At 45.1% G+C, this 26,491-nt stretch overlaps 1 protein-coding gene across 1 annotated transcript; it reads right to left on the reverse strand.

The window, feature by feature from the left end:
- Positions 1-2,302: 2,302 nt before the first annotated feature.
- On the reverse strand, positions 2,303-26,491 carry BNC1 (basonuclin zinc finger protein 1). The gene is made up of 5 exons (XM_074317765.1): positions 26,366-26,491; positions 13,785-13,884; positions 12,522-12,757; positions 8,720-10,584; positions 2,303-4,545 (listed from the first exon to the last, which is right to left on the reverse strand). The coding sequence occupies exons 1-5, from the start codon at positions 26,372-26,374 to the stop codon at positions 3,861-3,863; spliced, it is 2,895 nt and encodes a 964-aa protein (XP_074173866.1). The 5' UTR covers positions 26,375-26,491; the 3' UTR covers positions 2,303-3,860.

Consider the following 26,491-nt stretch of genomic DNA (forward strand, 5'->3'; position numbering starts at 1 on the left):
CTGGGAGTCACCAGGAACCTCGGTGAAACTGGAGTCCTTATTTGGGGAAAGGAAGAAACACGAGTGCAGTGATTAGGGGACATGGGGAAAAATCTAGTATTCTAAGGACCTCAGCTGTACAAGGAAGAGGAAGGAAGAGTCACTAGAAGGGGTCGGGGGTCCAGAAAGCTGTTTTTTTCTTTCTTTTAATCTTTAAGGTGAGAGAGTTTCGCAAATGTTACAGGTCAGAGAGAGAGAACCAATAGAAACAATAAATTTGATAACGAATGGGAGAGGGGAGAAGTGATGAAATGACTTCCTTTAGGCAGCTGGTAAGGGCATCAGCCTTGAAAAAGAATGGGATACTTTTGAGTCCAGTGAAAATAAAAGTATAAATCCACCTTGAACAGGACACAGGGCTTTAGGAACTGAGGTTTGGCCACGGGTTCCAGCTACCGTGCTTTATCAAAATCCACTGCCACGTTTGCAAAGGCCACACTTCCCACGGGCTGTTTGCAGCCAATGACTGAGTGTGTTGAGGATACAGGAAACCCATCCTGGGAGGTGCAGGGCTGCTCTGATGGCCCACCTGGGCTCAAGGACCCCCGTGGCTTTGCTGAACCTCCCCAGACCACAGGGCAGTCTTGGATACTTTCACCCAACCCTCCCTCCTTCTCGCCTTCCCTTGGGGTCAGACCTGCATTGTGTCTGCTGGCTCCCCCAGCTCCCTTCCAATTTTCTCTCCAAGGAATGTCTCTTAATAAAATATTTGCACATTTAGTCCTATTGGCATCTGCTTCTTGGAGGACCCAGGCTAACACAGCCATCCGTGGGCACAAGTAGATGAAATCAGCAAGTTTGAGCTAAGGAAACTTGGACCCCTCAATGAGAGGTGTTGAGACTAAGGAGACCGATAGGTCTGAGTGGGACAGCAAAATGGGGGGTGGGAGCACAGGGGGATCTCACCTTCTTCTAGAGGTCTGCAGCTCATTGACTGTCCACCTGTCATGAGGGAAGATTCTCAGGAGGTCCAGCACATGTGAACATGAGGATGGGTGTGAATACAGACAGTCAGATGGGTGTGTGTGTGTGTGTGTGTGTGTGTGTGTGTGTGCAATGGGAGAGAAACTGAAGGGGTTCCCACCCAATTCTCTGAGAGCAGCAAGTGAGGTCGGCTACTGGGAATATGATGAGTGGGACCTTGCAAAGAGGAGACGTGTAAGGGCGACTGGGGGAAAGGGAGAGAGAGCTGACAAAGGCTGTGATGGAGGACTAGTGGGAAAAGAGGATGGAGAAGTCAGTAGCAGGGGTGGGAAGATGCCTTGGGAGGGTCTCTGGAGTTTACACTACCTGTTAAGGGAAGCCACTGGAGGTCTGAGTGGGGGCACTACGTGATCTGATTTACACCTGGAAAGGACCATCCTGGCTGCTGTAGGAGGTAAGAACAGATGCAACAGACGCATTAGGAGGCTACAGGAGACATCCAGGCAAGAGACGACGTGGCCTAGAGTGGAGTAGGCATGGGACAGGTGCCGGTAGATGAGCTCGTTCCCCCTGGTGACTTCTTTTCTCCCAGTGAAATATGAAGCAGGCACGTGGACAGCCCGAGAGGGGACCTGGACAGGTAGATGAGATCATGCTTTTCTCTGTATACTGGAAAGGTAGAAAAAAGAAGTGAAGAAGTTAAAACAACAACAACAACAAAAGTTGAAAGATGTTATAAAAAGTTACTTTAAAAAAACTGCATATTTACAAATGAAAGAAGAGGCTTAAATCTTTCATTGCGTTCTATTTTGAGCATTGGTTATACTGGGGGTGCCAGAAAAATGTATATACACATTTTAAGAGATGGTCAATGTTGCTCAAGCAGTAGTTCGCCATAATCAGAAGTGTGTGGACGCTGACGGGTACCACTTTGAGCACCTCTTGTAATTGCAGAAGTCAAATGTGACTTGTATTCATCTTTTGTTATAGGTATATATTGAGCATTACAATTTTAATGGTTTTTTTCCTTTCTTAAAATGTGTATACATTTGTTTGCGCAAGACTTACCTTTGACAGCACAGTATTTGTTAAAAATCACTTAATTTTGATAACAAATCAATACATAGCCCCTCCTCCCAGTGAAGTAACCATGTCGTCACTTCTTTGGACCTCAAGAATTGCCGCTGCTCCTGTTCTGAGGTGGCTCCAGACCTCCCGGGGGATCTTCAGCTCTGTAACATTCAGTGTGTGTGTGTGTGTGTGTGTGTGTGTGTGTGACCACAAGCACCAGCACAACAGGCAGTCCATATGACAAAACCGGTTTTACAAAATGTTGGCCTTTTTAAACAAAAAGTATGCCATATATTTTTATTAAATCATAGAAAACTCATTTGTATACAAAATGTTTTCCACTTTGGGGAAACTGGAATATTGAACAGCTGGATAACAAAACAGATGAAAGATACATCTCACTTTAAGCACAGACAAGTTTGAAGTTGTCACATTTATTTCTTAAAAATGTTGAAATAATCAGTAACAGGTTGTTGGCTTCTTTCACTCTTATGCCAGAGGAACACCACCTCTTACGACCCCCAATTCTCTTTAAGGATGTTTTTCATTACTTAAACCAACCATAACTGTAAAAGACGGTTGAATTGAAGTCTTAATATGAAATCAATGTTTTTCCCTCCCAGGGACTTTCAGAATACTGTAAATGCCAAATTTTAAGAGCTGGTCTCATCCCACACGACTGATTAAGTAAGCTTCCTTTCCACAACAGCAAACATGTAGAACGGTGTGGAACATATTTCAGAATAAGTTAAATATTAAGACAACACAGTATGGCAATAACGTCCTACTTTTCTTTCTACCATGTAAATTTGGAAGTTCACCCGAATCTTACACATTTATAAAGGGTGAAGACGGAGGGATCCAGTAATACTGAAAATGCACAACAAACAACCGCCCGAACCACACTCGCTAACCGCTTTGGCCATGTACGTACCAAAGGTCCTGCCAGAGTCTTGCCCACATTCATTCCACAGGGATCACAATGAACAGAATCCAAACTTTACCAAATGAAAACAGGCAGTGGTTTTAAAGTTTAGGTCGTCGGCACTCATTTTGCTTTCCAGCAAGACCCAGAGGTCACACTGTGACATGTCTGCACTCACCCCAAAAACTCACATAACAAACACAAATTAAATAGAACTGAACCTATTTTAAATTAAACCAAAGACCACTATTTTTAAGTGCACAAACTAGTTCCCCCCCAGCTTCTTGAATGTGTGTTCCAGAGCAAGAACTAACATCCTTGGTAATATCCCTTGTTTAGAGGCCATCCCGCTTCCTCTGAGAACTCCCTGAAGTAACACATGAGACCTTCAGGGGGAAAAAAAGCAATTTTCCACTCCACATGGAGGAACTGTCTCAAAAAGTCATGTTCCCAAACTGAAGTCTGGATTTCAGACTCATTCAAGCAGGAACTGAAAAATGTGATCTTTGGGTCCGGCTCCTCACCCGTGGTGACAGCCTGCTTCCCCGGGACACTCAATTGACCCTAAATCCTGCCGCCCCCCAGGTCCTGGGCCCCTGTCGTCAATCTGCAGACTTAGAGCTCTCCCAGAGAATGTGTAAACAAATCTGGGAAAAACTGCGTTTCTGCAAGTTTTCGTTATGTCAGTGAAAAAACCTCTGGGGCAAAGAAAATAATAGGAAAGGCTGCCCCCATGTCAACTTCCCACAAGGCTTGTCTTCTGCGCATTCTGCCGCAGAAGACTAGAAAGTCAACTCAAATACCTTCTGCTTGGCTTGTCCCAAATGGGATTAAACAAAGTTAGAACCATTTCCTTGGACTACCTTATTCCTGAATTATGACCTACGCTTATCCAGTCTTGTTACTGGAGGTGACTGGGAGAGGAGGCCAGGCTTTTGTGCAGGTTGGGATTCTGGCTGTGTCTGTTTCGACTGCGGACAGACGAGAACATGGTGTTGCAGCCCGGCACCTTGCATTTATGCAGCTGGCGGAGATGCACCGTTTTGTAGTGGGCCCTGAAGGTCCCTTTATTACTGTACGTCTTTTGGCAGAGGTGACACGTGATGGGCAACCCCGAGGGCAGGCTGGCAAGGTTCTGGTCGGCGTTCTCCATTAGGACACAGATGGGGTACTCATCTTCCCCGGGGACCAGGCTCGGGCCTTCACAGGTCCCATCACTGTCCTCCATGAGCACGGTGCCTTCCTCACTGGCCCCATCCGAGTCCCAAGAAGAATGGCTGCTGCACTCTGACTTCATGCTTGAGGTAGCGCTCAAATCCAGGACGGTGCCCTCACTGGGGGGACCAGAGTTGTAGCTCTCCAGGCCGGCACTGTGGACTTGGGTCATCGGGTAAACTAGGCTGCCCATCCGACTGGTCCCCTTGAAGATGACAGACGTCTGGGAGGCTTGCTGCGTGAAAGCCACATCCTGGTAAGTCTCCTTAGCCACGTCTTTCAGAAGGTAAGCCGCACGGAAGTGGTCTTCGCTGCTCTGCAATGCTTCTTGGGTCAGTCCCTTTTGGTGGAGGTTTATGTTTGAGCTGTGTCTGCAAGAGTGAAAAGATGGTCAGCAATGGGTTGGGCTGTTGTTTTAAAGATAGTCATCGTTCTGAGGGGCGACACGGGGTAGATACCACAAAAGCTGGTGGTGTGGGAGAAGGGATGATAAGGGGCGTGGGATGCAATGCGTGTTTCGTGGACACCGGCCCACTGCTGTTCACCGCTTGTCAGAGGTTAGCATTCACCAGGAAAGCCAACAATCTGGAAACTGGGAATATGCAGTGCTCTTCAATTTCTACCATCTGATCGACACCTAAGTTCCTGGATGTCAACTAAAGAGAATGGCTAGACTACTTCAATTAGGCCAATTCAACTGGGACACCGGAACCAGGGGCTCCCAGGAAAAAACTGATCACAAAACATACGAAACTGAGCAAAGGACTTTATTTCAATGAGACCAGAAAACATTACCTTCTAGAGTGGCACTGTCCGAAATGATAGCCACGCATTCGTGACTACTGAGTGCCTGAAATACAGCTGTGTCATATACGGAAATGATGATATTCTGGATAGACTTGACTGAATGAAATGAAATTTTGTTAAAACTAACTCTGCCCATTTCTTTTGACTTGTTTAATGTGGCCACTAGCAAATTTAAAACGTCCTAGGTAAGGAGAGAGCGCGAGAGCAAGAGAGAGAGGGAACCCAGTTCAGTTCATACTTGCAACATTTCAATGTATACCAGACAGGAGTTTTGCGAACGCAGCACTGTGAGTGCACCACCCATCTGCTCCCCACCGATTACTCCTGAAGGGGCAGGTAATGAACATCCGTTACCACACATGCCTTTGACTCACACGGTATCATTTGGATGGAACTCGCCCATCAATGTTGGCCTTGCTCAGAGATCCCAACTTGATTAGCAAACACAGCCCACACCAGGGACTGCAATCTTAAACAGGAGAATGACTCCAAACAGGGAAAATACTCCCCTGACACAGCTCAGGGGAAAACTGGGAAAAAAACAAACCCTCACCAAAATAACTAGGGATGGAATTTTCTCTTCTAAATCTCTAAAAGACCGATGAGGAAGGGAGAAGGTGTAATCCTATTTCCTAAAATGTATAAAATTTACTATTCAACATCTCACTTCTATCACCTGACACATTCTTGTTCTGGATACAATCAAAATTATACTCCCAGATCACCCACTTTGCAAGCAGCTCTTCTTAAGTGCAACTCTGACCTGTGATTATGTCAGCATTCTGGGTTGAAGGGGGCAGGAATGTGTCAGCAGAAAACCAGACACTAGGTTGACATACAGGCTCCAGTACATACAAGTGGTTAAAACAACAACAACAACAAAACAAAAAAAACGCGAGACAAACACATTCACTGGAACCTTGTACAGAAAGGTCCGTAAGCAAAAGGTCGCCAAAGCAAAGCTCTGGGCCTCGCACTCAACTCCTGAGTGTCCCATGAGGACCAGCAGCTAACTTGTGGCTCCTCTAACCCTCATGTTAAGCCTCGGAGGGTGAGATGCATTTCCCAAGGTTCCATGTCCCCCAAAACCAGTGACCACCACAACTGCAAAAGCCCTCTGCGCCTCACGCCAGGCTTTCTGCTTCCGGGACGTGGCCGGTGCTGTGCTCACTGCCCAGGTCTGCATTTCTTCCCTGCGTCCTCTCCTTCTCCCTCCAACACTCCTCCCCGGGTTTCTGACCACTAAGATTAGTCGAGATCGATGAGTCTCAAAGTGTGGTCTGAGCACCCCTTAGAGCGGTCCCTGAAGTCAAAACTCATTTTATAAAGATACTAAGACATTTTTGGCCTTTTTGCTCTCATCCTCTCACGAGCGAGCAGCGGAGTTTTCCAGCGGCTATCTGATATGTGACATTGAAACAAGTTGAATGCAGAAGCTGATCTGAGAAGTCAGCTATCTTCTACTAAGCCTGACATTAAAGAGATTAGTGAAAACATAAAACAAAGCCACTCTAAGTTTTTGTTTTGAAAAACGTCGTTATTTTTCATTAAAATGTTATTTATGGTAACATAGCATAGTTTTTTTATCTTAAGTGATGTAAAACAAATTAATTTTTTTCAGTTTTAATCTCTAACACAGTACATACTGATATAAACCTAAACAGACCAAAACTCTGTGGTCTTAAGAATTCGCAAAGGGGTTGCGAGACCAAAACATTTGAGAGCCGCTGGTTTAGTCATACTCCTTCTTCCAGGAAGCCTTTCCAAACTCCTCAAAAAGTCTGGTTCAGTGCCCTCCCATGTGCCCACAACAGGCTATGTTTCTCCCATTACAGCAGCCACCACATTTAGCTGTAATCACCTCTTTACTGGTTTGTTCTCTGCCCTCCACCCCCGTCCCGCACTGGCCTTGGTGGGTAGGGATGCGGCCACAGTACGTAACATAGAGGGTTCTTAAATATCTGTTGGCTAAAGAAGCATTCAGGGTGCTACCCAGTGCCATTCTGATGGGTTTTGCTGTTGGCAGCAGCAGTGGCTTGAAGAGGGGAAAACAGTTATCCTTACAGCAATGCAGTTCTCATCTTTGACTAGGAGAAATGGTGGCGGACCCAGGCCTGCCCACAAAGTCTTATTGAAAATGGTGCCATTTTAATCACAGATTCTGGGTAAAACGCATATCATGTCCTAGGCTACTAGGCTTAGTGCTTTAAATTTCGAATGCAAGATGTTTTCCTGTGCTGGGGGAGGAGACTTGTTTGTATCTACAAATAGGTCAGAAAGTAAAAGCATATTAAATATAAGAGAAAAGAAATATCAAAAGACATCGTATCTTCAAGTCAATATGCTTCTAATTTCGTGCACATTGTAGGCCAGAGTGGCGTCATAAATATCAAGGGAGACCTGACTCTCTCTTCTTCACAATAACAGCTTATTTGAGAATAGACGCTCCTCTTGGAGGAGGAAGGGGAAGGACTGGGTCACTACGGTATCCGGTAGTTTGGTTCAACGTCCCAGGATGTTACCTCGTATCGCTCGTGTTCTGTTCTCTGCTCAAGACTGTGAGTGTGTTCTTGTGAGCCCTGTCCTGGGACATGCATGCGAGTCGCTACATTTTCGCCCTCTTTACTAAATCAGGCCTCACCATTTGGACTAAGGTGATGGTATTGAACTGCTTCGATCATGCTTGTTCGAGCAAATATAACATCTTATTTATTCGGTGAACTATGTTCAGTGTTTATCATATTACATCTCATCAGAGAGCTGGTCGTCTCCTGAAAGTAGCCTGGGGTCTTCTGTTGGTGGGATAGGCTGCAGGGAAGGTGACCCAACGAGTCGTTCTGTGATTCAAGTTCATTCGGAAAAGCACAAGCAAGATGGCAATGGCAGTGCTGTGTCCCCGAAGGGATGAGATATATTCTATACCCGGGCACTTTGTAAACAGCTTGACTCTGTGTCACGAAAACCCAGCATTGACAGACTTCTCATCTTTCAACCAATATCCCATTCCATCTTTGATTCCAACATTTCTGAAATAACCTAAGGACCTTCATTCTTTGATATCTTAATATTAAAAAAAAAAAAAAAATCTTTAACCAAGCAGTTTTTCTTCCTTTCAAATACAGCTGGTTAACTAGAAATCAGAGAAAGGGTTTCATTCAATGAACTTCATATCATGGAATGAAAATCAGACCAGTTTTGAGAAGCAACTGTGATAATTTAAAAAGCTCCTGCCTCCTTCCTCTAACGTGAGAACTAGTTCACGATTCCTTATGCCAAACCCTTGGGGCCAGATGTGCCTCTGAATTCAGAATTTCTCAGACTTTAGTAAAAGCAGAATGATGCATATATTGTAATATCATGTTAACGCCCCCATAATAAATCCATTAATGTTTCTGTGCTGAATAGGTATTAAAAAAAAGACACACAAAGGGAGATTTGAAAACAATTACAAAGAGCCTCAAATCATTTCAGGTCAGGTCTTGCGGCCAACTGAGTTTAGATTTTAGAATTCAAAATTCAGGAGGGTCGATCTACAGAAGAGTGTTTCTCCAATGTGGGCCCTGGCATAGCACTGCCACCTGGGAACTCGGAAATGCAAACTCTCAGGCCTCACCCTGACCTATTGAAGGAGAAGTTCTAGGGGCAGGGCTCAGAGGTACGTTTTCACGGGTGATTCAGACGCATGTTCAAGTTTAAGAACCACCGCCCTGGAAGCAACGCCTGCCAGCAGTGCCTTACCTGTCCCTGGTCCTGCGTGAAGGGAAGGTGGCCTTGCAGCCCTCCACCGTGCACACGTGCGTGCCTTTGGCGTGCATGTTCTTGTGGTGCGTTTTCACACCGCACGCGTTCTTAAAGGTCTTCTTGCAGATGTCACACTGGTAGCGACTTTCTTCCTTCTGCCGCGCTAACGCATGCTGTCCCGTGCGCTCCAGTTCTTGAGAATCTTCGAAACAAGGGAAAGCCATGCCTCTGTTGGACAAAGCGCTGAAAAGCCCCCCAGCCAGCAGGCGCTGCTGCAGTTTGACGTAGTCGGGAAAAGGGACGCAGGGCTCCATCCCAGGTGAGAGGAGCAGCTCCTGGCCGCCATCCTCGGCGTCCCTCGGCACTGTGGCCAACGTGGGCTTCTGCTCGGCCTCTCTCTGCGAGTTGTGTGTGGCCTGCTCAGGGGTTCGGCCGATGGCTCCGCTGGGCTCGATCACCGCCGGGACACGGCAGGCCCGCTCCCCTTCAGGGAGAGGCCTTCCTAAGCGTGCTGACTGTGTGTGCTGCTCCTCCGGGGCCCTGCCTGAGCGAGGACTGCAGGCCTCTGGCTCATCTTCACTGACCACCTGCAGGGGCACGTCTTCCTCCGAGCTGAGACTGTGCCTCTTCTCATTCGCTATTTCCACAGCCTCCTTCTCTATTTTGATAGGCATGCTGGACTTCCGGGATTTCTTCTTGGGAAGGGCATCGAACGGCATTGTGGTAGAAACCAGCTGCTCCGGGATTGAGGAGGACAGCAGGGGGAGCGAAGGCAGCATGCCGGGCGTGTTTGCTAGCTCGGCTGGCGTGGCTGGACTGCGGTAGAAAGGAAGGACCGGCTGGACGGTCTTGAGGTTGGGAAAAAGCACCCCGTTGGGCCCGACACTTGGGAAGGCCGCTTGGCCCCGGGAATCGTCCCCTGACCCCAGGTAGCCAGGGAGAGGCCTGCAGTCTGGAGAAGTCACCGTGAAGCCGGGGCGCTTGGAGTGGTCTGAGGCCACCAGGCTCAGGCTGCTCCGCAGGTCTCTGTCCCTGTTGTTCCTGTTCATCGGCATGTGCAGCCGCGGGTTGGGGTTGGCGCTGTGGCGGTTGCGGCTCCGCAGGGAGCTGAACACCATGTTGCAGCCTTCGATGGTGCACTTGTGCTTGATCTTCAGGTGGACGGCGTTGTAGTGGATCTTCAGGGTGCCCTTGTCGTAGAAGGTCTTCTCGCAGGCCGTGCAGAACACCCGGCCCTTCCTCGTGCCCAGGCTGCTCCTCTCAGACTTCGCTTTGCCCTCGGGGGACAGCTGTGTCCTCTCCAGCCTAGTGACGATGTTGTACGAGCTGGAGTCACTTAAATGGGCACTGTCTTCCTTGCTCGTCTCAGCATCTGGATAGTTGAGACACTGCTCTTTTTCAACCTGAAACGGCGCCGAATTAGCCGTTAAGAAGCTGCTGTCGGGGAAGGGTCCATGGATTTCCTGTTTGGGGTCCTGGCTCTGGTCCTGGCCCTGCTCCAGCATGTACTGTTCGGGCAGCGACCCGAGCAGTGCCGGAGGCACTGGGTTGAAGAACTGGAAAGGCAGCATGAAAGCCATGTTGTTTATGAGGTTCTCAAAGGGGTGGACACTGCTGGGGTTTCCTTTGTCCCCAGGGGCGGGGAGGCTGGCACTCCTGTGGCCGCAGCTCTCGATGAAAGTCCTGATATCCACGTTGGCTGTGGAAGGCGGGATGATGATGGACTGCTCTTCTTTCTCTTGAATCGCCATGAGCTCAACTATGGACTTGGTCTCCCCAAAACGAAGGAACTGCTGCAAGGTGGCCACCTCCTCCTCACTGGTCATGATGCTCCAGTGATCCAACACCTTTCCCGACACGTCCTAAACCCAAACCAGAATGAAAAGCGTCATTAATTTCCTACTCCTTACCCTTTGCTCTCAGAAAGGAGCCATGCCGCCAGGCTCCTCTAGGCACACTAGAAAAATGACACCCCCTCTGGATGAGCGCGGGGCTTGTTGAGTTCAGCCCCCACGCACGCCTCTCCTAGGCCAGAAACTTTGTGCAGAAAATGTACCGCACAGATGTAAGCAGTGGTCCAAAAGAGAGACATAAAATTGTATTACTCAAGCCTAAGAGAAATTTAGTGGTTATTGTCCATCTTATTTCAAACCAATTGGTTGTCTTGCGTTAGGCTAATAATCTTTCCCACAAAAAATAAGATATGTATCTTTTGAACAACAGTAACTTCTTTATCTAAAGAGTATAGATGGAGCAATCAGACCTAGATATAGCTTGAGTATTTATTACGGCATTTTAATAATCTTCCCAAGCAAGTACCATCAGAAAACAAATGAACCTGTATTGATCTATTGCCCGGGTTCACAAACCAGAGCTGTAATTACACTGCAGTGTTGGAGATCTTTCAAACTCTAGCAAGGCCTAACTTTTCCCAAAACTACAATAAATATTTTATCACAGAACATGTATTTGATGGCCTACTGAGATTTTTCACAGTGCATGTAAGAGTTTTGAAGATGATGAGGAATGTAACATCATAAATTTTTCATGCACTAGAGGTTCAAGGTAATTGATTCCATATTTTTAATCCTAACACTAGAAAGCAAGATTATTAAGATCATTAAATATTGATCTATGTCATAATGTAAGATCATAATGCTCCTTTACATAAAAGGTTGTTTCTAGCTTGCTGGGGGTCCTGCATTCGAGGTGAGCAAATGTGTTTCCACAGGAAGATTATGGGCTTTAGCATTACAAAGAAGTGGGTTCAAATTCTGGGTCTGCCACATACGAGTTGAGTGATTTCAGCAAGACTTAAAAGCACTCTGAGCCTCTGGTTTTTCAACTGGAAAATGGGGATAATCTACCTACCTCATAAGATTATTGGAAGAGCGTTTATGTCAAGAAATGGTTGTTAGTGTTTGCTGTAATGATATGGCCTCTGAGTAAGACTGAAGTATATGTTAGTCTTGGAAATATATTCATTGCCCCATTTCACAGAAATCTTTACCAAAGTTAGCTGACAGTTTCTAGTGTAATTGAAAGGGAAAAATGGCTGTATCGGTTTTATATGTTAGAGACATGATATAATGCATATCAGGAAATGTGTTCTTTGCTTGTGAAAATACATTGATGGTCTCTGGATATGAAACACAAGGCCTATCCCCCTCCCATAGCTTGCTCTAGAAAGAGAGGTACAACTATTCTGCAAAGTAAAGAGAGGAGAGAAGGCATGAAAGGCACAGAGAGATGCCTTGCATCTCTCCTTTATGGAGAAATGAAGAGAAAACGTGAGGAAGCCGAAAGACAACTGGGGAAAGAGATTAAACAAGAACAAACATGGATTCTAGGAAGGAAAATCAGCAGTGGGGTGGCAGACGGCTTTAAAGAACAGAAATTGTAATTGTTTGCTGTGTGGTTCTGTAAACTAAGTTCCCTTTCTCAGCCCCAAACCCTCAGTAAAATCTGATACAGACAACATCTGTGTCAGTAGGTATTCTGCAGATAATAAAAGAAATGGAAGCAGCACCCAAGATGGGGCAAATGGTTTACGGTGGGAGAGCTGGCATAGTGTAACCCAAATCAGAGAATATGCAAAGCTCCTACATCCTGGAGTTTCCTAGATATCTTGAGGAAAGCATCGGATTCCGCCCAGACCATGAGGTAGGGCCTGACCCGTTAGAAAAAAATATTCAAGGGAAGGCTGAGCAGCAATGGCTGCCAACACTAGTAGGCAACGTTAGCTACGTGGACGTGGATTTAAGCAGACGTTCGAGAAGGGTGGCTGTGGTCACCATACCTGCAGCACGTATCCACGGATGTAGTCCTGAAGCGTCCAGTCCAAGGCATGGAGGATTTGTAGGACCTCATCTTGCTTCAACACACTGAAGAGCCGGTCCAGGAGGATTTTCAGGCGAACGGGGATGGCCTGGGTCCCGTACAGCATAAGGCTGCTGATGTCAAACACCACATTGGACTGGACGATCTCCACCGGGCTTGTCGGATACACGGTGGGGATTCTCAGCTTACTTAGAGCTGAAAAGCCAAGTGGAAGAAATACCGTTTTTAAAGAGTCTATTTTCAAGGAAACACTGCCCAGGAAGTAAGGGAGCACTCACTCTCAGTTATCTGTTCCAACAGGAAAAAAAACGCGGCTATGCAAATAATTAATAATCGCAACAGCAATCACAAGCATGTCTAAAATAAAACGGACTGGGCTGACACTCTTCTTTTCTCCCTTTCCCGTGGCATTTCTGAGGAGTAAAATAACCACAAGTGGGAAAGGTGCAAGGAAAAGGGGTCAAAACAAAGGTGACAGGTGCCTAATGAAGAGGATGGGAAATCTGGAAGCACCAGGAGAAGAAGCTGGGCTTGGGAATCCAGCAGACCTGGGTTTGAGCCCTGGTCTGCCACTTTCTAGTTGTCGGGCTTGGCCAATTAAACCACCGAAATCACTGTGGTCTAATGCAATGGTCATCAGCCACATATGGCTATTCAAAGTTATATTTAAATTCATTAACATTTAATAACATTAGAAATTCAGTTCTGCATTCACACGAGTCACATTTCATGTACTTGGTAGCCAGAAGCAGCTAGTACAGAGTCAGGTATAGCAAATAAAATTACAGGATGCCCAGGTAAAGCTGAATATAAATTCCAGATAAATAATGAATAAGTGAGATATGGTTATACTAAAAATCTTCATGGGGATATACTTAGGCTAAAAAATTATTTATCGCTTATCTGAAATTCAAATTTGTCACTGAGCATTCTGTATTGTATCTGGGCTAGAGGCTACTGTATATTAGACAGCACAGAACAATTCTGTTTGCAAAATAACAGCACTGAAGCAGCAGTGTCTCCATCTCTAGAATAGGGCTAACAAAACCCTTATCCTGCAGAGATTCTAAGAGATGGCACTTATCAAGTTCCTAGGCTGTTACCTGGCACACAGCAGGAATAACTTACAAATGTCAGCTGTCATTCTTAGATATTACATCCATTCCTGTAAGTTATTTAGCGGGAATGTGACCGGCAGAGAGAAGGGGAAAAATATAGTTACCATGGGCCACCCATCCATGCCTGCACTGTTCACACTGACGGTGGTTTATTTTCCCTGGTTTGAAACTTTGGCAACTGCAGTTCAGAGTACAGCCGATAGCCTGCAAAAGAGAACACAGGTGTGCCCTAGCATGTTAGTGATGTGTGGGACACCCATGGCATTTACAAAACAAAACCTCCATTCAGCAACACTCATGGAGCAACGTGTACCCACTCTGCACCAGACCCAGACGTGTATATTCGACCCTGGAAAGAGAAGCAGCTGGCCCGTGACCCGGAGACGGCGAACACATTACACAGATATTCTGCACGCGAGCACGGGCTCCGAACACCAGAACTTTTTCTAAGAAAACATTACGGGTTGGAAGGACATATCTTGCTTGTTACTAAGGCTATAGAAAGGGGGAAGAGTCACATTTTAAACAAATCTCTAAATTGATCAGAGAGGCAGCTGAACGGTTTACAGAACCTGCCTTGGAAGAAGTAAATGAGAATCAATAGGAACGGAGAGTAATCCACATGTGGAATCCGTTACCCCCCAAGACATGGTAGAGGCTGAATATCAAAACAGATTTGAGGTCATGTACTGGCTGGCCGCATTGAGGATGGTTCCCCGACCCCTCTCACTAGGCTGTGTGACTGATGCAGACACACATGGGCTGGACAAACCCTGCGGGGACGCCCAGCTGCATATTGGAGCGCCGTGTGTGGGGTGGGGCCGTGCAGTGTGCAAACATACAGCGGAAAGGGAAAATAGAGACGTGCGTGTCAGCAAAGTTCTAGGGCCCACAACAAAGCTTCACGTATATTTTCAAGATGAATTTCTCAAAAGGGGATAGAGGCCTGAAGAATGTCATCTATTATTAAAGAGAAAAGCCTCTCACAGGAGTTCTGACAGTGAGATTCTGGGGAAGAGCCGCTGGGTGGAATCCATATGATTCAAGACAGCCTTGAAACTGGGGAGTGTGTGTGTGTTTGGGGGTGCGGGCAATGAAAAAGCCCTCCAATGATGAGGTTAAACTTCCATCTACCAATTAAGGGACCATACGGCCTTGTGTGGGGACAGGAAGGGAAGAATCTGGCCTGGGACTTGGGAAACTCACTTTAAGGAGTATATAACTAGTCGTCAGTGAAAATTAGTTGTGGGTGAGATTGTAACGTAGGGCAGCCAGTTTGGAAAACAGTCTGGCAGATCTTGACAAACACAGAGGTACCACATGACCCAGTAACTTCACTCCTAGGTATGTGCCCACGGGAGCTGAAAACCATATGCCCACACAGAAACTTGAATTTGAATGTTCACAGCAGCATTATTTCTAATAGCCCCAAAGTGGAAGCAACCCCAATATCCTTTCATTGATGAATGCATAAATAAAATGTGGTCTATCCACACAACGGAATACTATTAGGCAATAAGAAAAAAATGACGTCCCGATACAAGTTACATACAACATGGAGAAACACGGAAAATGGCATGCTGAAGAAAGAAGTACAAAAACTGACAGAAGGATAAATGGTCAGAGGTTGTATGATTCTATTTACACGGACTGTCAAGAATAGGTTCATCCACAGAGGCAGAAAGCAGACTAGCAGTGGTTACTGGGGGTTGCAGCAAATGGGGAGTGATGAAGGCTGACTGCTAACGGGTGGTTGTGGGGGGAGAGTGGTCTTCTTTTTCTGTTTTCATCTCTCTTGAAACAGCATTAAAGTGAGATATAATGCACATATACAATTTACCCACTTAAATGACACAATTCAATGACTTTTAGTATTTTCAGAGAGTTGTGCAACCCTCGTCACAAACTACTTTACATCATTCCCCAAAGGCGCCCTTGTGTACAAGTTTACGGTGAACATACGTTCTTATTTTGGGGGGCATATCCCTAGGAGTGGAATTGCTGGATCATAGAGTAACTCTATGTTTCACTTTTTGAGAAACCGCCAGACTGTTGTCCGAAGCGGCTGCACCATTTAACACTCCCACCAGCAGTGTATGAGGGTTCCCATCTCCCCATATTTTCACCAACACTTGATGAATAGGTGGAACCCAGATGAATTTTATGGCAGTAAAAATACTCCAGATGATACCATAATGATGGAAACGTGTCATTATACATTTGTCCAGACCCATACGACAGACGACAAACACCAACAGTGAACTCTAAGGTAAACTATGGAATTTCGGTGATTATTATGAGTTAATGGTGTTTCATCGATTTTAACAAATGTACCCTCTAGTGAGGGATGGTGATACGGAGGCGACTACACATGTACGGAGGCAGGGGACATGTGGGACATCTCTGTGCTTCCCTAAAAGTGTTCTAAATAAAAAATCAGTGACCTTGCTTAAATACACGTTAAAATTTACGTGATTCGACTGTTATCTACAATTCCTTTGGGACTACAATGTGAACAGAGCGACTACACAGATTTTTCAGGTGAAGGAATAGGGCTGTTTCTAACGGAGATGGTGCAGTGGATAGCAACAATATTACCTAATCCCTTTAAGAGGCCATCACAAAACAGGAAACGGGGAGAAAAGGTTTTTGCTCTCTGTAAAATCATTTGGTATAATCCAAAGAACCTCAGACGATCAGAACACTCTTTCACTCTAATAATGCCTGCATTCCCATTTGGGGATGGTATCATTCCAAAAGGGTGGTATTTGTTCTTGGGGGGCACGCAAAAATATTATTCCTTTGTATGTATCAAGCACGGGCTTACATATATAAACAGATATATAGGATATAGTACGATCACAAAATTTCACTGGGGGAAATTAGGCAATAAATATCTAGTCTCCTTAAATGTGGGGGTGGGGGAAGAAATGAAAAAAGATTGAGACACACTGCTCTAATGCCAGAAATTATTTTACTTTTTGGTTATATAGTTTCCACTTGTACGTACATATACTAATGTGTTAAATATATGAACACATACATCTATGTACCTATACAGATAATTATATAGTTATCTTGACTGGAAGTTAAAGGAGAGAAATGAGCAATAGTTTAATTTTTATTATGCACTGTCAAAAAACTTTTTTAAAGGATACCATTATTAGCTTGTGGCACACCTGATGTTGCCCAGTTTCTTAAACTCCCCTGCACCTCTCCGAACGTGGGCTCAGACAAACCAATCACCTGTACTCACAATGGCGACCAGCACACTCAGTACTAAGCCTCAGAAATATTTCACAACCTACAGTTTTAAAGAAAATTTCAAAAAGGAGGAAAGTTCTTATTTTGGATGACGTCCCTGAAAATGCCACTCCCTCTTTAAAAACAAGAGGTGGGAACAAAGTAAATTCACGTTTCATTTATTCGGAACATAGAACGTGCTTTAATCAGAGAAAGAGATATTCGTGAGCACAACGGACCTCTCCACTCCCTGGGGATTCTGCTCAAAAGGCTCTTACTTTGGCAAAGCCCCGGGACCCTCCAGGTGACTTTCTCAGGCCTAGCACAGCAACACTACACACGGAACAATTCCGAGCACATTCCATAGCCCAAGGTTGACACTCCTTTTTTCTGCATCTCTTGACTCAGGGTTTCTGCACTTCAGCATTGCAGACATTTCGAGTTGGAGAATTCTTTGTGGTGGAGGCCTGTCCTGTGCATTGTCATGTCTGGTGACCTCCCTGGCTTCTATGCACCAGATGCCACACAATAACACCTCCCCCCCCCCCCCCCCGTTGTGAAAACCAAAATATCTCCAGACATTGCCAAATGTCCCTGGTGGCAAATATGCCCCCAGTTGAGACCCACTGACCTACCCTGACGATTCAGTTTTAGCGGCTTCTAGTTATGGGCCAGAATTTTAAGCAGCCGTTATCTACAATTCCTATGTATGAATGCTGCTTTCTAAGAAACATTCATGTGGTTCTATATGAACCCACGTGAATAAGGCTTAATAAAGCTCATTAGATCTCTATGGAAATAAATCTCCGGGGAATTATTTATTAACTAAAAAAAGCTAATCACAGGGTCTAAGAAAACTTCTAATATAAGGTCCTTAAGTTTTTCCACCCACCTCAGACAACCATAACGTAGTAAAATTATAGCACCATTATCCAAAGACAAATGAAAACTTCTAAAATGAAATCAAACCAAAATATTTCTAATTCTAGGACAAAAAGTACTCATGTAAATCAAAATGCAAAACTCTTGAAAACTCACATCCTTTCCTTTGGACTTCTGATAGAAGTTCCATTCTTCAGAAACATAAAGCGGCTGTGTATGACATTCCCAACTCATCAAGACATGACGATGGCCTTTTTGCGCGCTCATTTTGATCAGACTATTTCCGAATTGTTATTAGTCACTTTGATGTGCTACAAATCAATGTTCAAAATTCTGGTTTGCTTTTTTTTTTGGGGGGGGGTGTGGAACTATCATTTGCTCATTCATTCATCTGGAAATTACTGACACACCTAGGATATGGTGGATGCTTCAGTTATTTGCAGTTTGGAGATGGGAAGTTACGACCTCGTTTTTAGGTAGGTTTGAGGGTCCCACTTCCTCTCCCAGACGGCCCCACTCTACCTTCAGCTTGGGGAGTGTTGCCACGGGCCTCTTGTCAGGAGATGCTGAACTGAATTCCTAGCAGTGGCCGGGCCAGTATCTACACAGTCTGGTAGATACACAGACATCCACTGTTGGACAATGCAGGTCTTTGATGGGATCTGAATTATTGAGCTTGAGAATGAAAACTGTCTACTTCAAAGCTGTTTTCATCTCTAGCACATACAAATATTTTCGTATCACTGAAGATAGATTCAGAAGGATCTTCTCGGGGGACTAGATGGAAGGGGGGAAGAGAAAAATTATAGAAGACCTCTGGGGTTTCCAGATTCATGGTATTGACCCTTTGAGGGGAATAATCTGTGATTTGGCTCAGCAGCAAAATCAAACTGTGTACCAGCCGGGCAGCTCTGTAGGTTCAAGTTACTTAGTCCGCCCTGTGCAATGCAGTAGCCACTAGCCACACGTGGCTATTAAAATTAATATCAAATAAAGTTAAAAATTCAGTTCTTTGGTCACACTCACCACATTTCAAGTCTACTGGACAGTTCTGAGTCCAACGGTGAGGCTAGTAACTCTTCCGGCATCTGCCCTTCCACACGGCAGCATTCGTGTTTAATAAGTGACCTCATTGAATCCTCACTACATGGCTGGAATTAGTCTCAATAAACTTCAATGTATGGAAGATTTGTAATTTGCCCAAGGTCACATGGTTGGTCAGCTTTAATGAGCATCTATTAAGCACTGCAGTCAACAGCACCCACGTTACCTAATTTCTTACACCCACCCCAGAGGTAGGTATTACTCTCCCCATTTTACAGATGAGGAAACTGAGGAACTTACATACTATCAGGGTGGTCTCAAATATGGATACTGTGGGTAGATTACATCTCAAAATGTCAATATTTGGTGCTAACTGCACTTACATTTATGGGTTCATTTAATCCCTACAGCAGCTTTGAGAGTTACGGATTATCATCCTGCAGATAAGGACATTAAAGTTCCACATGGTAAAGAAACTTCATTCATTGAATAAATATTTACTGAGCATTTATGAGCCAGAACTTCTAAGCTCTGCAGGTTAAAGTGTTGAACAAAACCGATGAGGTCCCTGACCTCAAGAAGCTTATATTCTAGAGGAGAGAGAAAATAAACAAGTAGACAAACCTTTTCAGAATAAAGCAAGTGCTGTGAAAGAACGAAGCAGAAAGTTTTGCTAGCAATTTTAATTGCTAGCATGAGTATGAGTAAGTGCTTTTTAGACAGGGTCATCATCAAAGGCTTTTGAGGAGGTGACATTTGAACTGAGTCCCAAGGGATGGCAAGAAGCCAGCCAGTGAAGAACTGGGGGCAGGAGTTTTTAGGCAGCAGGCATAGCAAGTGCAAAGGCCCTGAGGCATAAAAAAGGCTGGAGTGTTCAGGGAATAGCAATGGGGCCAGTATAGCCAGAGGGGAATTAATAGGGTTAATGGTAGAAAATGGGGGTCAGAGAGGTGACCGAGACCACTCTGCATAGGATCTTGTGGGATAGACCAAGGAGTATGGATTTTGTTCTAAGTTTAACAATGAGCCTTTGCAAAAGGTATGACATTAATATGATTTGCCTATTAAAATGACACCTTTGGATGCATAGCTGGGGAGCCTGAGATCCATCCCCTTCAGCACACAGAGCTTCTTTTACTGGGAGGTAGTAAAATCTACAATTGTCTTCAGGCAACTTACATCTTACTTCCTATTAACCTTCAGCCATATAACCTTCAGCTCCAGGACTTGGAGCCTCTGACTATAAAATGGGCTGGATATCTGCTCCTGCCTCTCTCAGAGGCCTATTAGCTGTATTAATGAGAATATACAGATGGAGAGTTGGAAAGACCAATTAGCACAGTGAGACTGTTGTTACTCCTAAGGCCTACGAGTAGGTTCTTACCGTGTTTCCCCGAAAATAAGACCTAGCCGGACCATCAGCTCTAATGCGTCTTTTGGAGCAAAAATTAATATAAGACCCGGTCTTATTGTACTATAAGACCCGGTCTTAATATATAATATATAATATATAATATATAATATATAATATATAATATATAATATATAATATATAATATATAATATATAATATATAATATATAATATATAATATATAATACAACATAATACCGGGTCTTATATTAATTTTTTCTCCAAAAGATGCATTAGAGCTGATGGTCCGGCTAGGTCTTATTTTTGGGGAAACACGGTAGGCCCTCTGGGCCCTGGTGGTCTGACTCTGCACAGAGCTAACAATACCTATGATAAAAACCTCCATAAAAGTTGCTCCACAATGAATCATTCCTGAAAGAGGCAACAAAACAACTGAAATTCCAAACCAACACCAGTGGCTGGCCCTGGGCTTGGTATGCCTTCGAAAGGTACTGAGAATAACGAATGAATCAAGGAGAGAGCTGTACCATGCTTACTAATTACAGATGCCCACCCCATTTCCTTTTGCTTGATCTGCCTTAGTAAGAGAAGCTTAATTTCCATGTTTCCTGGGGTGGCCAGGTGATTAAGTACTGGCCAATCCTAACAAGCAGAAGTTGCTGGGTGGAGCTTTACAGAATGCGCCTTATAAATGGGAGGTGGCTCAGCTGATGGACTTTTGTGTCTTTTCCTCCTTCCTCTTCCTTGGAACAAGAACATGACGGCCACTCTACAGGGCAAATGATCTAGCTTTTTCAACAGATAAATTACAAGGATAAAAGTGTAATCCTATAGATTAATAAGAAAGACAACATGTGAACCTCATTTGGATCCTGATTTGAACAAAGTAATGGTAATATAAAGTTTACAAGACAATGAAGGGCATTTGATTACTGAAAATTTAATAACATTAAAGAGTTACTGTTAATTTTTTAGGTGCTATATGGTATATCGCTTTTGTCTTTTTTTTTTTTTTAAAGAAAGCCTTTTCTTTTAAAGCTACATTTTAAAATATTTATGAAATTATATGATGGCTGGATTTGCTTCAATGTAATCCAGTGTTGGTAATGGTGGGCGAATGGGTAGGGAATACAGATGAAATGGGACTGACCCAACGTTGATCGCTCTTTAATCCCCCAGCACATATCACTAAGCTTTGCTACACTATTCTAATTTTGTTTGAAATTCTCTATAATAAAAAATAAAAAAAGTAAATGACAATTCCCCCTTCCAACATTTTTGAGAGAGCACACAGAGGGAGAGAGCAATGTTATGGAGAGAGGCTTCCTCCAGGAGGCAGCAGGCATACCCTGAACAGTGCATGCGGGGAAGACCACAGTCTGAGGCATAAAGGAGGCCCACCCTGTACAAATGTCGGGCCCAGGGGGCTGGGCCACAGAGCAGATTTGTCATGGGCAGTGAGCGGACTTAGCCAGGCAAGGCAGGGTGGGGGTGGGCTGTACAGATGGATAGCCAGGAGTCTCTTTGCTGAGTTCATGAAGCCATCGGGATTCTGAACAATGGGGAGACACGGCTTGTCATGAGTACGGTTGAAAGACTGCAGTTGGGAAGCCTCAGAAACCAGGGAGGCAGCATTTGCAATGTAAAAATGATACTGGAGGAGAACTGACAGAAGCTGGTTTCTCACTGTAAGTAAGGGGCTAAAAAGGGAGACCAGTCAAAGAAGACTGAATACATGGAGCAGGGTCTGGCAGAGTAGGGGCAGGTGGGAGGTAGAACTCAGGGGACAGATGTCGGGCCAAGTCTACCTGTGAGTAGAAAGTATGCGTGACACACTTGTAGTGTTCTCTGCTCTTTAGTTCAAAGATGATGATGGGGAAAATACTTGTTCTTTGATCTCTATAAATCAAAGTATAAACTCTGTGCCAAAATAATTTAACAGCTGTGCCTTTTTTCTTAAAATTATTGGTTCTAAAAACAAAAAATATAAAAAGTAGAAAAACACGCAAATGTTAGAAACCAAACCAAATATTTCTTTAAAAAAAAAACTAACAACAACAAAACTATAGAGAAATATAAATGATACAACTACATTTTTTTTTTCTTTATAGCCTAAGTTTGGGAGACCTCAGTGGTAATCTCCAGAAAACTTCACTAACAAAAAACAGAAGGAACTTAAAGTTAACTGCACACGGAGGGAACTTTTGAACACAACAGTCAGCCTGGGGAAAAAACAAACAAACAAACAAACAAAAAAACCACATTTACACATTAGGATAATTTTAACTCATGTAGCCAGTTACACAGCAATGCAACTGCACTATTGCTGCTGATGCAAAATAATGAAATTGTGAACATTTCTAAGTAAAAATTTGTAAACATTTCTTTTAGGGACTTCCTGAGAACTAGATTTTAAAAACTAAGTATAAGAAAACCCTTAGATTTTCAAAATAAAGTTTTTAGAAAGAAGAGTTAATCATGCCACCCCAATCACTGTCTTAAAATTCAGCATGGTGTATCATGAAACATTAGAGTTGTCCGTATAAAAATTTTACCTTCATAACAAGCAATGCAAGAAACAATCAGAGGGCTACAGAACAAGGCAAATGCTTCTGGCAGCTGGTGTAGAGCTGGAAAATAATTTTGATGTTTGTTATATACGGAAGGATGATACAAATCATCTGTGAGAGGAGACGAACTAATATTAACAAAAAAGTTAGTAGCCTGAATTAGTTTACCTGAGACAACCATTTCCCTACACACAGGCTGCGTGGATCTGGCCTTCACAGCATTTTATTTCTCCATGTCTCGTTTCTCTCACATTAGCTGGGTGAAATTATCATCCCCACAAGGCAGAGTCCCCCTGTGATACATTAGGCTGGTATATAGTAATGATTCCTTGTGTGGATGGCAACAGCGATAGCCCGTTTGCTTCTAACTAAACGAATTTCAGAAGGCCCCAACCAGGACCGTGGTGAAACAGGTCTGCTCTCTGTTTAAAACCACCCTTTTTGGATAAAAAGGCATGTGTCTGGGTAGAGAAATGGGCCACACCAGAATCTTGGAATTGCCAGAGTTAGGAAAGAGGGCTTCAAAGAATGACAAGATAAGAGGAAATCAGGTTTTCAGGTGGAAACTGATTTAAAAGGAAAAGAAGGAAAAAAAACACCTTTCCAGATGCCCCTTCTTTGTAGAATCCAGTTATCTTTACCGTCTCTCAGATAAGTCATGAAAAATTGAATATCTAAATAAATAAAATTTAAAATGTGTAGTAGACTACTCAGAACAAGATAATTCAAAATTTTTATTGACTCCCTAAATCTTGATCTTAGATACCAAAAACATGAGTGGCTCAGCATTGAGTTTTCACCTTAGCTCAGGTATTTCTAGTTCTTTTAAAACAGGGCTATTTCTGACGCAAGTAACTCACTCTAAATGACATCTGTAGAGGTGAAAATTCACCCTGGGGTAAAGCCTGTTCCTCCTGCAAGTAATTTACCTTCTGGAACCTTCAGGGCAACTCTTTAATGGCCACTGTCAAAATAACTTCTAAAGCCATATACAAAAGCTAAAAGACACTCCTGCCTCTCACCGGTATACTGCAGTTTAATTTTACTGACAAACTGTACATTTAAATTGTTTTCCCGTTTATATTTGTCCCTAAGCATTCATAAATGATAAGTGTATGCTTACAGGACAGTTATTTTTCCCACAGGGAAATCGATATGGCCTTTCTCACCCAATGGGCTATATGGCCCTTCTTTCCGTGCTGATGATTCTGAGGCATGAATGTGGGCATGGGCCTGGGGTGGTTCTAACTGCTGCATGGGACAGATGTAAAAACACCCTCTATGCAAGCCTTACGCTTCCATGACAATTACTCCATGTTGGTTAATATTTCTAATGTGAATTATAACCAGAGCAAGAAGACCATTGTTTCACATCCTGGTAGATAAGAACGGCCAAATAACCACTTCAAGCCAACTACTTTCTTTCTAAGTGAAGGAGGAGCGTGTTGCTAAGTCCTGAAGAATCTATGGGTACAGATGATATTCCAAATTAAATTACACAGATGTCTGAACGTCATTATGAGTTCCCAAAGTATGAGCAGCACTTGTGCTAATTGAAGATCTCACCACCTCTTCTCATCATTTAACTGTAACAGGAACATGTTCAACCAAAAGTTGAGTTGAAATAGCAATACATTGTGGTGAAATTAAACTTGGCAAACTTATTAGATGAGAAATCAAATGACGACTCACATCTTATTCTTTTAGGTAGGCCCAAAAAGATAAAGACATTTATCAAAATTCATCATAGCAAAAGTGGTGGCCATCTTTTCACACCTATTTAAAGCAAAAATCAAATTCTGGACATTTATAATGCCTGAAGTAATGTTCTTTTACATGATGTACAAAAATTTTATTCTGACATATCCAATTTTAATGATGTTTTAATAACATATTAACATATTCGGGCAGGGGTAATTGAGAAGCCAGTGTATTTATCACTGAATAAAAATTTTAACACATTCGCACGTATTTGCAAACTAAGAGTCCAAGAAATTTTATGTAAAGATCCCATGAAATCCAATAGCAAATTAAAACAATAAACAAGGAATGAAAGGACACCAGAAAAAAAAAAAAGATCTGCCAAAGGCTGTTTTTCAATTCACTTAGGGTCAAGCCAGAATCTTTGTCGCTTTGATGAGGAGAAATCAATTTTTTAAAAAGTGTTGCTAGATCTGCTCTGTGTACGGACTGAAAGCTGTAGTAACACGTTTTCCCCTGCACACACACACACACACACACACACACACACACACACACCCCTTGACAGGGATTCCCAAGACACCAGTGGGGCCTCTTTTAGGCCCCTTAAGTGTTAACAGCAGAGGCCTGGCTGCGACCAGGCATCTGGCCCGATTTAAATGCCCTGTCTTCAGAGGGCTGCGGTGAGCACGGCCATAAAACCCGGGGACATTACTGAACCTTGGAGTGTCTGTTCCCCCCCAACACACACAATTTCACTCCTACAATTAAGGCTGCTCCTTGGCATTCCATTGAACTGTCAAAGTCAGGCCGGTGGCAGCCGCATAGCCACAAAGAGATGCCTTAAATGAGAAGAACATGTTCCTACACCGCATTTGAGAAAGTTTGGCTCCGAGCTATGCACTGATTAATATCAGATCTCCTCCTTCCCTCGCCTCTCCGCGATCTTGTCACATCTGGCTGACAAATCCCGAACGGCTCAGGCAAAGCCAGGCGGCGGGGGGTCGGGGGGCAGCGGGGACACGCAGCGGCCTCCTCCGCCGCCGGCGCCCCCTGCCCCGCGGGCCACAGGGAACCGAAGGGGGACGAGCGCCGGCCGATTCAAAAGGGGGACGCGGCGCTGGCGGTCCCCGCGCTTCCAGGCACAGCCCAGCCGCCCAAGTCCCCTCTGTCACTGCAGGTGTCCCGTCCTAAAGCGGCCAGAGACGCGTGTCCGTCTTTTCCGTGGAGTCCCCGCAGTCCCGTCCCAGCGCTCGGACTGAGCGGGCGCCGCGCCGCACGCCGCTCCCCGCACCGCACGCCGGTCAGCGGAGCGTTTATAAACCCTGCCCGGCGCCGTCCACGCCACTCGGCGCTGGACGCTTCTGAGCCGCCCGCCCGCACCTTGCTCTGCAGCTTTCCACAAAAGACACGTCCCCCCCCACCCGCGGCCAGGAGCCCCGTCACCGCCGCCCGCCTGTCCCCGCAGTCCCCACAGCGACCGACGGCCACCGCCAGCTACGTTCTCCAGGGAAACAAAACCCAGGTAGAAGCGGCCAGTTCCAAGCACCAGCGGCTGTGGCTCAGGTAATTCTGAGGCGAACGCGCTGGGATTGAGCGGCGCCCAGGGCGGGGGGCGGACTGACACGCGTCGCCCGAACCGCACTTCTGACGCGCGGGGCTGACCAGGGCCCCCGGGGACCCCTGGGGCGCCCCGACTCGGACCCCGCGGGCCCTCCCGGCTGCAGAGATGAGACGCTCCCTCGGGCCGCGCCGCGCGCAGGTGGCCCCGGGAGGTGGTGAGGGCGCGTCCCCGTCCCGACGGGCCCGGGCCCGAGCGGCGCCTCGGCCGCCCCGCGCAGGGGTCCCGCTCCCTGGAGAGCCCTGCTTACCTCGGCCATCCTGCGGCCGCCGCGGTGCCCGGCTTCCGGCGCGTGTCCCCGGCCCGCGTCCGCCCCAGCTCGGCGGGCGCCGCCGCATCCAAGCTCCGGCCGTCGGGGCGACGCGGCGAAGTGGGC

The sequence above is a fragment of the Rhinolophus sinicus genome, linkage group LG13, assembly GCF_036562045.2.
Source record: "Rhinolophus sinicus isolate RSC01 linkage group LG13, ASM3656204v1, whole genome shotgun sequence".
Lineage (NCBI taxonomy): Eukaryota > Metazoa > Chordata > Mammalia > Chiroptera > Rhinolophidae > Rhinolophus > Rhinolophus sinicus.